The 13,674-nt window shown below is 38.4% G+C and overlaps 1 protein-coding gene across 6 annotated transcripts; it reads right to left on the reverse strand.

Moving 5' to 3' along the window:
• Positions 1-505: 505 nt before the first annotated feature.
• LOC109103989 (peroxisomal targeting signal 1 receptor-like) lies at positions 506-13,110 on the reverse strand. 6 transcript variants are annotated; one of them, XM_042772102.1, is made up of 17 exons: positions 12,884-13,108; positions 12,718-12,795; positions 10,572-10,702; positions 10,257-10,295; positions 10,038-10,155; positions 9,824-9,961; positions 9,526-9,616; positions 9,107-9,197; positions 7,682-7,804; positions 6,113-6,196; positions 5,899-6,018; positions 4,982-5,125; positions 4,782-4,852; positions 4,443-4,664; positions 1,828-1,993; positions 1,571-1,728; positions 506-1,483 (listed from the first exon to the last, which is right to left on the reverse strand). In XM_042772102.1, the coding sequence occupies exons 3-17, from the start codon at positions 10,683-10,685 to the stop codon at positions 1,243-1,245; spliced, it is 1,920 nt and encodes a 639-aa protein (XP_042628036.1). In that variant the 5' UTR covers positions 10,686-10,702; positions 12,718-12,795; positions 12,884-13,108; the 3' UTR covers positions 506-1,242. The 6 variants fall into 6 exon arrangements, with proteins under 6 accessions (XP_042628036.1, XP_042628037.1, XP_042628039.1 ...); XM_042772101.1 differs by having other exon boundaries at positions 507-1,483; positions 10,572-10,729; positions 12,884-13,106; XM_042772099.1 differs by having other exon boundaries at positions 507-1,483; positions 10,572-10,729; positions 12,718-13,106.
• Positions 13,111-13,674: the final 564 nt, after the last annotated feature.

Genomic DNA, 13,674 nt, shown 5'->3' on the forward strand with positions numbered 1-13,674 from the left:
AACGCGCGAGTTGCTGCCTCGACGCTTCTGATTGGCTGAGACTGTGAATACATTTTTATTGGGCGTGTATAAGCGATTTGAAATACAGCAAGCAGCGGCGTGTTTGACTGGTGACGTGTTTTTAAACATTTTGAATTCAGTCAAAACACACTGCAAACAATCGCACTTCTGTTGTTACAAAAATGTGTTTTCGTGAATTAGTGAAGGAATTAATATTCGCCAATTATATATATATATATATATATATTGTGATATATATATATATATATATATAAATTATATATATATATATATATATATAAAATCATGTTGAAAGTATATTTTAATTTTACTGTTTTGATTGTTGCTAATAGCAAGCTGAATAAATTAAAAACGTATGTAATATTCTTCTTTATTTTATATTCATACTTATATTTGGAAATATGAAAATTGTTTTTACTTAATTCTTTTTAAATAAAAAACCGAAAGTAAAATATTTTTAGAATTATACTTACCAAGCACTTTTTGTCAAAGCTTTATTGCTTGAATTACATAGATCATAATAGCTATTTGAATTGGCTATATGCAAAACACTAATAATTATGATACAATATACAATATGGCATGTAGAATTTACAAGTAAATTAATTTACAGCAAAAGCAAATATCCAATAAGAAATAGTTCTTACAGACGTGTCTTTCAGTATACAGCCCTACTGTCACTCATGAATGAAGTCGCCAATATTACTTTAAGGTTTTGCAAATCCCTTCTGTTACTTTGTACAGGATCCAAAGTGATGTAGACCACAATTATATCTCCACATACCTCGTCTCTGTGTCAAACAGTGGCAAGTATTTTGAGCTCACAGTGCAGGGACCTTACTTTCCCCATTTGAAATATATGACAGCAATTTTGATAAAGACAATGGAAAGAACCGTAATCTTCAAGATTAACAAAATGGAAAAATTATAATCTCTGTGAGCGTAAACTTGACAAAAACCGGAGCGAGTTTGTACCATGGACTTTTTAACATCTTTTTCTCAAGTACAGTCATCAGTTCATCCATCTGTCCGTTAACGTAGTGCTGGAGCTAAATGGATGTTTCACACTTGTTTTGTTCTCTTTATTTATTTTGCTCACATTGTAGCACCTCTAAAAGTCTTGCCGCTTTGTTGAAACGTACACCTTCACTCGTGTTGTTTTCTGTCCAAAACAGGCTTCTCCACACTCACATTCTATCTTGCTGCGCACCTTCATCTCCTTCATTCTGTCTCTCCTTCTCTCTGGCAGAAGTGTGCCAGCAGAGTGTCCAGATCTCGCCGGTCGGCTGCTGAATAAAGCGAGCTTTCTCCCATCATGCTCAGTGCCATGCGTAATGTAGACCAGATGTTGTCTGACATCACAGTCACTGCTGCACCTCGCCCTCGACCCGCACCTCCCTCTCCATCACCTGCGGCCTGTCGCTGCAGAGAAAGGGCCTCTAGGAAGTGCTCTATTGCCTCCCTGATTGAGATATAAAGAGATGCCATTCATTGTGGTGTTTTAGCTCTTTCTGGCCTGTGCAGCCTGGTGAAACCTTCTCTTACTAACCTGTGTGCACCCAGGTTGACACAGCTGATGCCAAGGTTATATCGGCTACGTACAAATCCAGGCTGTAGCTCCAGTGCGCGCCTGTAGGCAGCGACCGCCTCCTCTGAGCGGTTCCCGTTAGCAAGAGTTGCTCCCAACTTGTTCCACAGCAGATAATCCTTCACATAGGGTTGAGAGAAAGAAGAATGTGAACTAAAACACTGATGGACAATCTGTATAAATGTGCAGAATATAGCAAGCAATGTGTAGAATCCAACCTGTGGCATCACAGACAGGGCGGCATTGAAGCAGTCCACAGCCTTGTCATACTCTCCACTCAGGTTGAAGAGAACGCCCAGACCACACTGCAGCTCAGGGTCCACCCATGTGGGGTCAGCACCCGCTGCACTCAAAAACAACATCTGCACTTCATTAAACAGTGCCCTAGGAGGAAGAACAAGTGAATGAATGGATTAGCCTCTAACATAAAAGTAGTCGTCCACCCAAAAAAATTCAAATACTTGCATCACTGACTCACCCTTATGTTGTTTCAAACCCTTCTGACACACAAAACTATCATATAGCTTCAGAAGACATGGAATACAGTCATACTGACAATTTTATGACACTTTTTTGTCATTAAGGAGCTTGAGAGACCACGTCCTCATCCACTTTCATTTACTTGAAACACAACACCAAATACTGTAAAAAAAATCCTCCTATTGTGCTCCACAGAATAAAGAAAGTCATGTCGGTTTGGAACGAAATGGTAAGTAGATTTTATTTAATAAAACAAAAGACAATTCATAATCCCTCCTGAGTCATACAAAAACTATTTTAATATCTGCGCTGTCAACTAATTAAAACAGAGCATATGCTGCAAGCTACCCACAATGCTGTCTGCAGATTGAACTCCACACCTGTGTTTGTGTAAAGGCCCAGACATACTTCCAACGAAATCGAAAAAAGAAACTGATATGACGTCATTTCGAACAAAATTAGGCTGAAACAAAGTTTATTTTGAGTTCGTTTTTGCAGTTCGAATCGAAACAGCTCACCAAAGCGAACTTTCGAGGGGAGTTCGTTTTTTGCTCCTAAAAACATTTTAGATACCATCGGTCCGCGGCGGTTACGCAATCTGTGGTTGTGTTCTGGAACTCCTCCTTCTTTGACGTGCAATTTTTTTTTCCCGGTTTGTTTCTCATTCAGCGGAGTTCAGGCAGGAGAACGACATCTCCAAGTCACTAGCAACATAAATACACTGGAGTGTCGAATAGCTGAACTGCCACAGATATATCCGCACCTGTACGATCGCTTGTGGAGAGACTTTAAAGATTTACAGAAAGCATTTAATTCATAGAAGGAAATTGTGTTTCTAGGAACATGAGTTATGCAAAAAGTGACATAGAGATATAAGGTAGCAAGTATCAAATACATGCGTTTCAAATAAATGTTACACCATACTGCTGCTGCTGTTGCTGTTTTTCTTTCAATAAGTGATTTTATAAGGTAGGCCTATACAATAAATGAAATGCCAAAAGAACATACAGTAATAAACCTTTGTCTTTATCAAATCATGACACCACATAAAATATAAAATGGTGTAATAATTTATCCAGTTTAATAAAATAAACACTAATAAAATAAAGTAGCAAACAGGTTTGTGTTATTGACATGAATTTTTTCCACATCATGCTAAAGTTTTCAGACTATGAGCCATTCACACTTAAAGACTGATTATAGGAATGGAATGGTTCTTTTGTATTGCAAACATGATACTTGACTCTGAACTGCTGCTAATCATTATTCTTTTGTCTATAATATTCTGACCATTGGTACCTGTCTCACACCTAGATTGCCTACACTTCATCATTTCATTATTGTTGTGTGTAGGGCCAAACGTGTGAGCGACGCGACACATTTACATTAATCTACATCCCGCCTCCAGCAGCGCGGGGGTGTTGGAATGTTCGGAAACAGTACACCGTCGCTCAGCCTTTTCGAACTTCTTTTTGCCCCCAAACGAAGAACGAAAACGAACAAAGTATAATGGGGCCTTAAGACTCTATATTTTTAGAGCACTGCCTGCTTATGATTGGTGACAAATGTAAATCTGTTGCTAGGTTACAATGCCCCGTCCACTCACTTATGCATGTCTCACATTAATGTAAAAAGGCATTGAAAATGGGCTGCTGCGGCTGCTTCCACGTCTGATCAGTTCACAGTACTGCACAATCATGAAAAAGGTTTAACGGACTTCTGGGTTCAGTACAAGTTAAAGTCTTGGGTAAAATAATTCTGACTCATCACTCCGTGTTACAGTAACACACTGTGTCCTAACTATTTGTCAACCCACACTAAATGCAAAACTTTTGCCTTATATTTTCATGATGCTTGTCCATACTGCATTTTTTATTTTTTTTCAATTCTAAATTTTTTGTTTAATATAATATATTTGTTTGATTACTTATGAATTATTTCTTTAATAATTATTTTTTGTTTATTTATTTATTTCTGCCCATGAAATATCTCTTATATATCAGTGTTGAAAACAGTTGTGCTGCTTAATATTTTAGTGAAAACTGTGACATTTTTTAGGATTTTGATGAATGGAAAGTGCAAAAGAACAGCAAAAATCTTTTGATCAAGTTATCAATATTTTTTGATCAATCACTCTCAGTCAATTTAATGTTTCCTTGCTAAATAAAAGTGTAAATTTCTTTTAAAAAATCATATTGACCCCAAACTTGTGTACAGGAAGAGCCATACTTCAGTCTATGAGATTTCAGTGTGGTGTACCCCGTAAAATCAACAAAATGTAGTGTCACTCATCATGTAGTATGTTTGTTTTAAACCCAGAATGTTTCTTTACAGCAATCAAGAATCCGCTTACTCTGGAAGAAGGGATCCAAATCTCTCCCTCTCTTTCTCCCTCTCCCTCACACCCTCCCGCTCCTTCTCTCGTTCATGCTGCTCGAGGATATGCTGGTATTTAGGGTTGTGTCTCAACCAATCACGAAGCGTCTCGCAGGCCTGTCTGTGCAGTGACTCATTGGTGAAGCTCACAGCTAGAGCCATGAGAGCCGTCAGATTGTCCTTTTTCAGCTCGATACATCTGAAAACAACAACCGAGACTTGAATTTAAACAGGTGGGAGCAGTATTTTAATAAATCAGATTTGTCACAGAGAACTTAACTGCTGTGCACAGTAAGACTGCGGTTATACTTCTCACCTGCGGAGTGCGCTGATAGCAGCAAACTCTTGCTCGTTCTCAGCCTGGCAGGTGCCCAGATATTGCCAAGCCTGCAGTATCATCACAAGCAGTCAGTGTTTCACAAAGACAAACAAGAAAGCAGAACACAGTTAGAATCCCTTGGGACAAAATGTATCATCCATTTTTGGATGTCGGGATTATACGTATGAGGCTCTGACCAGCTGGTTGTCTGGCTCTCTCTGAACTGCGCTCTCAAAGAGACGTACGGCTCCAGGAATGTCCCCCGCCTCCATCCTCTTCACACCCTCAGCAAACGCATCATCGTGGGACAGGTAGGGGTTGTCTTCTTCAAACTGATACCCCTAGGAGAAAAGTAAAGGCATATTCGCAAAAAGTTTAATGTTAGATATTTTTTGAAAATTGTATTTATCAGTGCCAAGATATGTTTCTTGAGCACTAAATCAGCATATTAGAAACATTAATAAAGGATCATGTGACACTAAGGACTGGAGTGATGGCTGGTGGAAATTCAGATTTGACATTACAGGAAAATCACATTTGAAAATATAATAAAAAAAGAAAACAGTTGTTTTAAATTGTAATAATATTTTATCAATTTAGCAATAAATACTTTTTTTATTGTATTTTTCATAACATAAATGCAGCCCTGGTAAGCATGAGCTTCTTTCAAAACTTCTTTCAAAATCATTTAAAAAATCTTATCATCTCAAACCCTTTGAACAGTTTGAACAGAATCTGAGCACTTAAAAAAAAAAAAAATTACTTAAGGGAAAAAAAGTTTTTTGTGCAGAAAAATTTAAACTTAAAAGTATGAAAAGAGTGGATGTATAGCATGCAACTTTTAAGATGCTGTTCTTCTGACTATTGGCCACAGGTAACAGCATGATTTGTGAGGGTGACATTGCTTTAAAACAACAGTTCAATAAATTATTTAGATACAATATTGCCAATGACAGTAGTTTTTAGTGAAGCCAAAGCTGAATCAAAGTCTGGAACCAACTGTTGTATAAACTGTAATAAAGTACAGACTACAGCCTGGGAAAGGACTCAAACATTTTAATTAGGTAGAAGTATCCATGCTGTGAATGGGCACAGATGTACATTATCCAGACACCTTGTCGTAAGAGCTACTGAGCATCTGGTCGAAGTCTGAGAGCCACGGGTGAGCTTCAGCATCCCTCTTCGCCATTTCCTCCCACTCCTGCTGGAGTTTCTCCCAGAAATCAACATCACTCTGAACTCACACACATATCAACACACAAGCACCAGTGAATACAGTATCACACTGAAGTTCATGTAAACATGTGCAAGTGTGCAGTCTGTCTCACCTCGACCGCTGCTTTGGCCTGCTGGAAGTCTGGCCCATAAGCTGTGAACTCATCTACCCAAAATTCTGCAGATTCTGCAGAAACCTATCAAGCACAGCGACATCCAGGCTGTTAGCTGCCTCAGTGACACATCACAGAGCCTGCAAATGCTTAAACACTACTTAGCTAAAGGGGGGAAAAGACAACATATTATGAAGAATGAGAGTGCGGGAATAAAGAAAGGATGTAATGGAAAAAGATAAAGAGGGATCGGGAGACCAACAGAAAAAAAAAAAAAAAAAAATCTCACCCTCATTCATCCATCTTTCCTTTCCTCTCTATTTTAAAAATAGCAAGCAATGCTCAGTGTACCTTCACTATTGCAGGAAGTCAAAGTGGTTTCAGTAGCTGGGCACAAATGAAAGCAGTGTGAGCAGGGCATTAGCTCTACAGTCCAGGTGTCTTGCAGCGATAATTACATTAAAAGCACTATTAAACTAAAGCAACAGTTCGCTCTCTTCAAGGCAAAAAAGGTTTGGTTTAGCAGGGGCTAGTTAACATAACAAAAATGACAAGCCTAAAAACAGAAAGAACAGAAATTACAGGACTACTGCATCACTTTTGCCAGGTGTTCAGGGTCCTACCTGCCTGGCGATAGTAGCCCATTGCTCTGCCTGTTTAGCTTTAATTTTGTCATTCTTCTCTTTGCCCTCTCGAGTTTCCACTTGCACTGTCCCTTCCCCTGATTCCAGGAACTGGGTAGCCAGTATGGGACAGAGGGTACAGGGAGGGATATTTATGGATAGTATGCGTTTGGTGTAGGATTGTTAAGGATAGTAGGGAAATGTAAATATGGATGCAAGTTAAAAGGTATCAAGATGGGATCAAGAGGGATTTCAAGGGATTAGGAAGTCATGATGGCCGTCCATGACAAAAGGAAGAAGGAAATATCGCAATTAAACTATTGCTTGATGGAACCACATGATGAACAATGTTTTTTAGAAACAGAGGCCAGTTTCCAAGCACAGTGTAGACCTAGTCCTGGACAATTGTGATTTTTTCTTTCAAAAAAATTGGCTTAAACAACAGTGGGGTCCAGAAGTCTGAGACCACAAGTGAAAATGCTTTTTCTAATTTAATACATATTTATATGATCAAGGTAACATCTGAGTGAATTTGAAAATTGAAAGAAACAGTATTTTATTGAATCTTTTGTTACATTATAAATGTCAGCTGTCACTTTTGATACATTTAATAAATCCTTGGTGAACAAAATTATTAATAAAAAAGAATAAAAGAGTAACTGATATTATCTTATTTATATATACAAATAATAGATGAAAATAGATTTTGAATCTCACATTTTACACGTGGTCTCAGACCCCACTGTATACAGAATCCAGTCTCTAAAACAAATTAAGCTATCCAAAACTGTATTTCCCTTGGTGCACACTGGCAAGGATTTACAGTATGCTATGTAGTTATGGCTAATGTTGGCTAGCAGCCTGAGAAGAACCAAGATGGTTGCCAAGGGACCGCAGTGTGACCCTTCAAGGTGTTTTTTCTCTATAGGATGGGAAGGGCTCGTACCTGGTTAATGCTGGAGGCCCAGTGCTGTGCCTCCTTGGCCTGTGCTCTATCAGTGTTCTCTTTTCCTGCTCTGTCCTCCACAGTCACACTGCCCTCGCCAATCTGCCTAATGAACCGCAGGAACTACACAGTAACAACAACAACAGCTATTAAACATCTACTGCTACCAGGAAACACACTGGCGATGAATTCAACACACACAAGTCCACCAGTGGTTTCCTCTTGACAGTTATGGTCAGGCAAAAGTAGACCACAAGGAGGAAGGAATAACAGCCAAAGGCATAACCTATCCCAAATTATATGACAAAGCATGAGCAGAGATAAATGAAAAAGAGAGAGAAATATGAGCAAGTAAAGAAATGCCCATGAAAACATGAACAATGTCACATCACTTTATCATCTACCACAGGACAAAAATGAACCTAAATAGGTTAATGTACTACTTTAACCTTTTTAAATATAACCCAGAAATGCAAAGCGCAAGTTTCTCTGGTGAAAAAGCCATCTCGTCTGAATCAGTGGAGAAATATGCATAGGTCAAGCACCGTTTCCAAGCAAAATCAGTCCAAAACAATTCTAAACAAACGGGTTTTAATGAGAAGACAACAGGGCATGGACTTTTCCTTACAAACACGCAGTTATTCACTTCACAAGACAGTAATTGATGGACTGGATTAATGTGGAAATAACTGTGGATTATTATGATGTTTTTATCAGCTGTTTGGTCTCACATTCTGACGGCACCAATTCACTGCAAGGAGCAAGTGATGCAATGCTACATTTCTCCAAATCTGTTCAGATGAAGAAAGAAACTCATACATTTTGGATGGCCTGAGGGTAAGTAAATGTTTATCAAATTTTAATTTCTGGGTGAACTTTAAGTGATCCCTTGTGACAGATCAATTTTGTGATGTGGCATTGGTGAAAGCAGAGCAAATATATTCTGAAATGGATCAACTTTAGTTAAACGTCCTGCAAATAAATCATTAACAAAGTCCCTTTGCTGCAGCATTTAATACAGGACTATGTCATGAGAGGCCATGTGTTACAGTGGTTTTACCAATGTGGACTGCCAAAAACACTCTTACTGCAACTCTTAGATTTAAGTGGCTTGCTGCTTTTATGATTAAAGACACCAATGTTCAATAAACACTTACAGAATAAACTATTCTTCTGCCAAGTAATAGTTCATTATCCCTATTTGTGGTTGTTGTGACAGCAAACTGGTGCTAAAGACGAAAGGACTATTCACTGTAAAACAGAATATTAATTTAGAAGCAGAACTATCTGTTGTTTACAATTTGTGTTTAGGTGCAATATCTGTATGCTTGTTTAATATATCTCTGCATGTAGTGACTTTGACTAAAGTGTTTCAGATGCAGCTCAAAGAACACTTAAACCCTTAAACCATCCTCTTACTCTCACCTCTGTCTTCTGTAGTTTAGGGTCATCCACTTTGGCAAGGAGTTCATTCGCTGTTTGCCGAAGTCCTTCATCTGACTGGTATTCTTGCGTCCTGATAGGATAAAAAAAAATATATAAACTAGAGCAAGAATATAATGGCTGGTGGCTAGTACCAAATTGTTTTAACATGTAATAACTTTCATTACATCTTCAAATGCGGAACAAACAAATTACAGCAATAAACACTCTTTTTTTGTCACATTTTTGTCAATGAAGTTCTAACTATTCCCTTTGTTGTAATTTCAATCAAATAAATCTTGCTGGTCACAAAAGACTCCAAAAGCATTAAAAATACCAAATTACTGACCCCAAACAGTAGTGTATATTGTTTTTATGCCCAGACTTTCTAAATTCTTCTTCTTAAAAGATATATAATATACCATTCTTTGTCCTGTTCTATTTCTCCCAAATCTTCATGCCATAACTTCTCCTCTGAGTGCTTCAGGTACTCCTCTGCCCAGCAGCCAGGGTCTATAAGACAAGAGGAAGGGAACTGAATATTAGAGTTATAGTAGAAGACAACAGAAAGAGTGAAGCTTGGGAGAATGAAAGGATGGCTGAGCAAAGATGAGTGAAGAATCGTCAGCTTCACCTAATGACATCCAATGGCATCTAATGGCATTAGAATAAACTTGATGGAGTCTGGGCTAAAATAGCACATTTCAAACTTGTAATAACCTTTACTGATGAATTCTCTGGTCCAATCAGCATCAGCTGGATCCAGACCAGCTTGTCCAGAAGAAGAGGCAGAGTCAACATTAGACAGGAACTCTGCCTCCCAATTGCCAGACAGCGCCAAAGCAGCCACGTCTGGAGCTGCGAAAGAAAACATATAATTATAGCACACTGAAAAGTGTTAAAATCAGTCTATATGTATGTTTGTGCAGTCTACCTCTCTGTGGAGCTGGTCTGTAGCTCTGCTGATCTAGCTGCTGCATTTCCTCCAGCAGCTGACCCATATAAAAACTGGAGGGAGGATGTTGTGGGACCTGTAGAAACTCACTGACCAGCTAAAAACAACAGAATGTCATTACAGTAAGAACACAGAAGACCACAGCAAACTAATCAGTTCATTGAAACATTGAAACATCCAAAAGACTAAAATACACACCTCCTCTTCAGTGATTGTTTCAATTGGAATAGGAGGAATCTATTGGGGAGAGGAAAAAATAAGCTTTTTAATATTCATTAAATTTTTTTTAAATATTTTTAAGGCTGCAACTAACAATTATTTTTTTTAAATCTATCAATCTACTGGTTTATATAATTGCTTTTTATTAGATGATTAATCAAACTATTCTTTTATTCCAGAAAGTCTCAGTTTCAGAATGCCGAAGAGCTGGTATCATTGGGGATGAACGTAAACAGTGTGACGCATCAACACACTCGCCCTGAATATTTTGTCATGATTATAAAGATAACTTACAGAGGGTGTTGATCGATGTCTCCAAGCCCCTCCCTCTTGGGTCATGTGACCAGTCAGTTTCATGAGGGGATTGGCTCCCCCACATTCCGCCTCCACTAACTCCCGCATCGCCATGGCAACACGCGGTCAAGCTGGATCAAACAAACACCTTGAGAGATCTACAAGTAAACAGATATCACAAACATCTGCAAGCTGTGACATCAACATGAATAAAACAGGAACAAAAACTTGATGGACTTAAACGAACTATGGCTAAAAATCAGATCCAGCCATATAAATTAACACTCCCAGTGTTTTATATAATCCACACTCAGAGTGTTAAAAAAGTAACAATGAAGCAGTGTTAAAGTTAATGAGATAATTAGTTTAGTAACTGAGTGATGATTGAGCATTATTGAAGAACATCTGCTATTAACAAACTGAATCACTGGAAGAAAGAGGAACAAGAACAGAAAAAAAGAGACGAGCAGAAATAGAAAAACTATGACTGACTTCAGCCACAGCCATAGATGAAATCAACCCAAGATAAAAGAAGACATTAAATCTCTCAAGATCTCGGCAGAGGATGATTAAACAACTCTACAAAGAGCATCACCAGCATCACCATTTTTTGAGCTTTTGGTCATGTTTAGAATGAGAATCCAACTCAAGCAGTGTATTTAAAGCCAGAATGCATAAAATAGCGTTAGACATTCCCTTTAAGCACAAATAATAATAATAAAAAATGTAAAACAAAGCTTTAAAGTTTCAATAATTAAATAAAAGCACAGGTGTTGTCCTCAGTGTAGTCACTGGTGGGCGGAAGCGCAGGTAGACCATACAATCAGATACTGGAATTTTGTATTTATATATTATTTTTTCCCCCTGCTCAAATTGCACATCAAATAAATACTGCCAGATGTATGCTGACATCCCTGTTTGCTTTGTGACAAGATCTTGCACAGTCTAGTTATTGTGAGATTTATTTATTTTATTATTATTTTTTATTTTTTGGTTCGCCAGTCGTTAAGTGTGTGTTAACTCAGTCATTAGGTTTGTGCTCCTCTCTGTCTGTCAGAGACTAGAATCTTCTCCAGTCAATGGGAACAGTCTTTTAATGTGTTGAGTTTCAGCTAGTCGCGTAGCGTGTCACCAGCTTTAGTCTGTTTATGTGAATTAAAATCATTAACGATTATTGTAAACCATTTCATCTTTGGAAGTGGTTAGGATGAATATCTTGTCGTTGAATCCTACGTCACCATACCTGCCACAAACAAAAGCATCTCCAGCCTGGACAGAGACCGAAAGACAATGACTCATCAGCTTGAGATAAATCCTGCGGACTGAGCTACCTTTCCACTGGCATTAACATATGTTCCATCATCTTATCCAGACTAGAAGGATTACACAGATTTCATTGTTCCTGATTGAAACAGCTATTAACAATCAACCACGATTGCAAGCAGCCCTGGTTTACCTTGCTGTCCTTTTGCAATAAACCCAAAACAACCGTAACAGATGTATTAGTCTCACTTGATGAAAAATCAATGAGACAAACAGGAGTGTTTGTGCAGTGAATGGCCACCGGTTGAATCGGTCATCTGATCACTCACAAATTCTTGCACTGAATACTAACATGTCAGCCATGCTGGACACTTCTGCTCCGAATCTGGCTCTTGTCTGTTGTCAGTTTGGCTTCCACATTAAATGCAAGTGTGACTTTCCTCAAATATAAATGGCAGTTGCACACCCCAAAGTCGTGGCCTAATGGTTAGAGAGTTTGACTCCTAACCCTAAGGTTGTGGGTTCGAGTCTCAGGGTGGCAATACCACGACTGAGGTGCCCTTGAGCAAGACACTGAACCCCCAACTGCTCCCCGAGCGCCACAGCATAAATGGTTGCCCCCTGCTCCGGGTGTGTGTTCACGGTGTGTGTGTGTTCACTGCTGTGTGTGTACTTTGGATGGGTTAAATGCAGAGCATGAATTCTGAGTATGGGTCACCATACTTGGCTGTATGTCACATCACTTTCACTTCACTTTTTCAACGTAATAGACAACAACCGGTTAACTATTCAAAGGTCTGAATTACAACTGTGAAGCTAGCAGAAAAACTAAGTCAACTATGTTGCAGATAGTTAGCTTATAAGCTAAATAAACTCATCTCACCTGCACAGGCGATGTTGTCACTTCTCTTCTCCTCTCTTTTTCTCCTTTTATCCCGAGAGTAATGGTGTTTAGCAGGCCCTAAAAAGACAGCTGAGGTTAACAGGCCGTTTATTGTCGGAACCTGACGGATAAAAGCTGCGCTGGGGACCGTCCTGTCTTTATTTACCTTCCTCGTGTGGCCCACTGAAACAGGAGCGAACCAGCCACAAGACTCCTACACGCTACGTCCCGGCTATTCACAAACGCGATTTGCGTAAAGACCAACGACTAGCAGCGCTGTTAACTCGGCTGAGCATCACGACGGATAGCGCGAGATTCACGCTGGAGTTACGCAAAATTCCTAAAGTGACAGCGCATGCCTTGAGTGACAGGATGATAAGCTAACATACAGGAAAATGATTTCGTAGAATAAGCAACAATTTTAAAAGCATTCCTGTTGTGCAGTATATGTTGAGCTCTGTAACTTTTAAATGAATATTTAACTTTTCAATGAATATGCATGTGTGATTTAGAGGCGTTTTGCTATAAACGGTATACCAAAACAGAAATGTTCAGGAAAAGCTCTAGAACTGCTGTATTATTTATTTATTTGATTTTAATCATGCTCTGATGTTTTGAGGCTTAAGTGTGTGTCTTGTTGTAAATTGACTGTTTATACTATTCTGATGTATTCATGTTTTGTTTTTAAGAAAAATGATGCAAAGTAATACTGTAAACACAGAGAAAAAAATGAGTAATAAAAATAATAAAATTTGATTGAGTGATTGATTGATTATAGAAATTATTTCCTAATAATTCCTAGCTAGTTTTACGGTCAAAAGGTTATTCTACATGGCAAAAATTGGCAACATCTGATCAAAAACAATATTTGGTTTATTTAATTCACTCATATGTTTAATTAAGTGTGATATTGTTATGAACTAATAAGATATAAATCTTTCACAATTGCAGGTTGAA

The sequence above is a fragment of the Cyprinus carpio genome, chromosome A16 (genome assembly GCF_018340385.1).
Source record: "Cyprinus carpio isolate SPL01 chromosome A16, ASM1834038v1, whole genome shotgun sequence".
NCBI classification, from domain to species: Eukaryota; Metazoa; Chordata; class Actinopteri; order Cypriniformes; family Cyprinidae; genus Cyprinus; species Cyprinus carpio.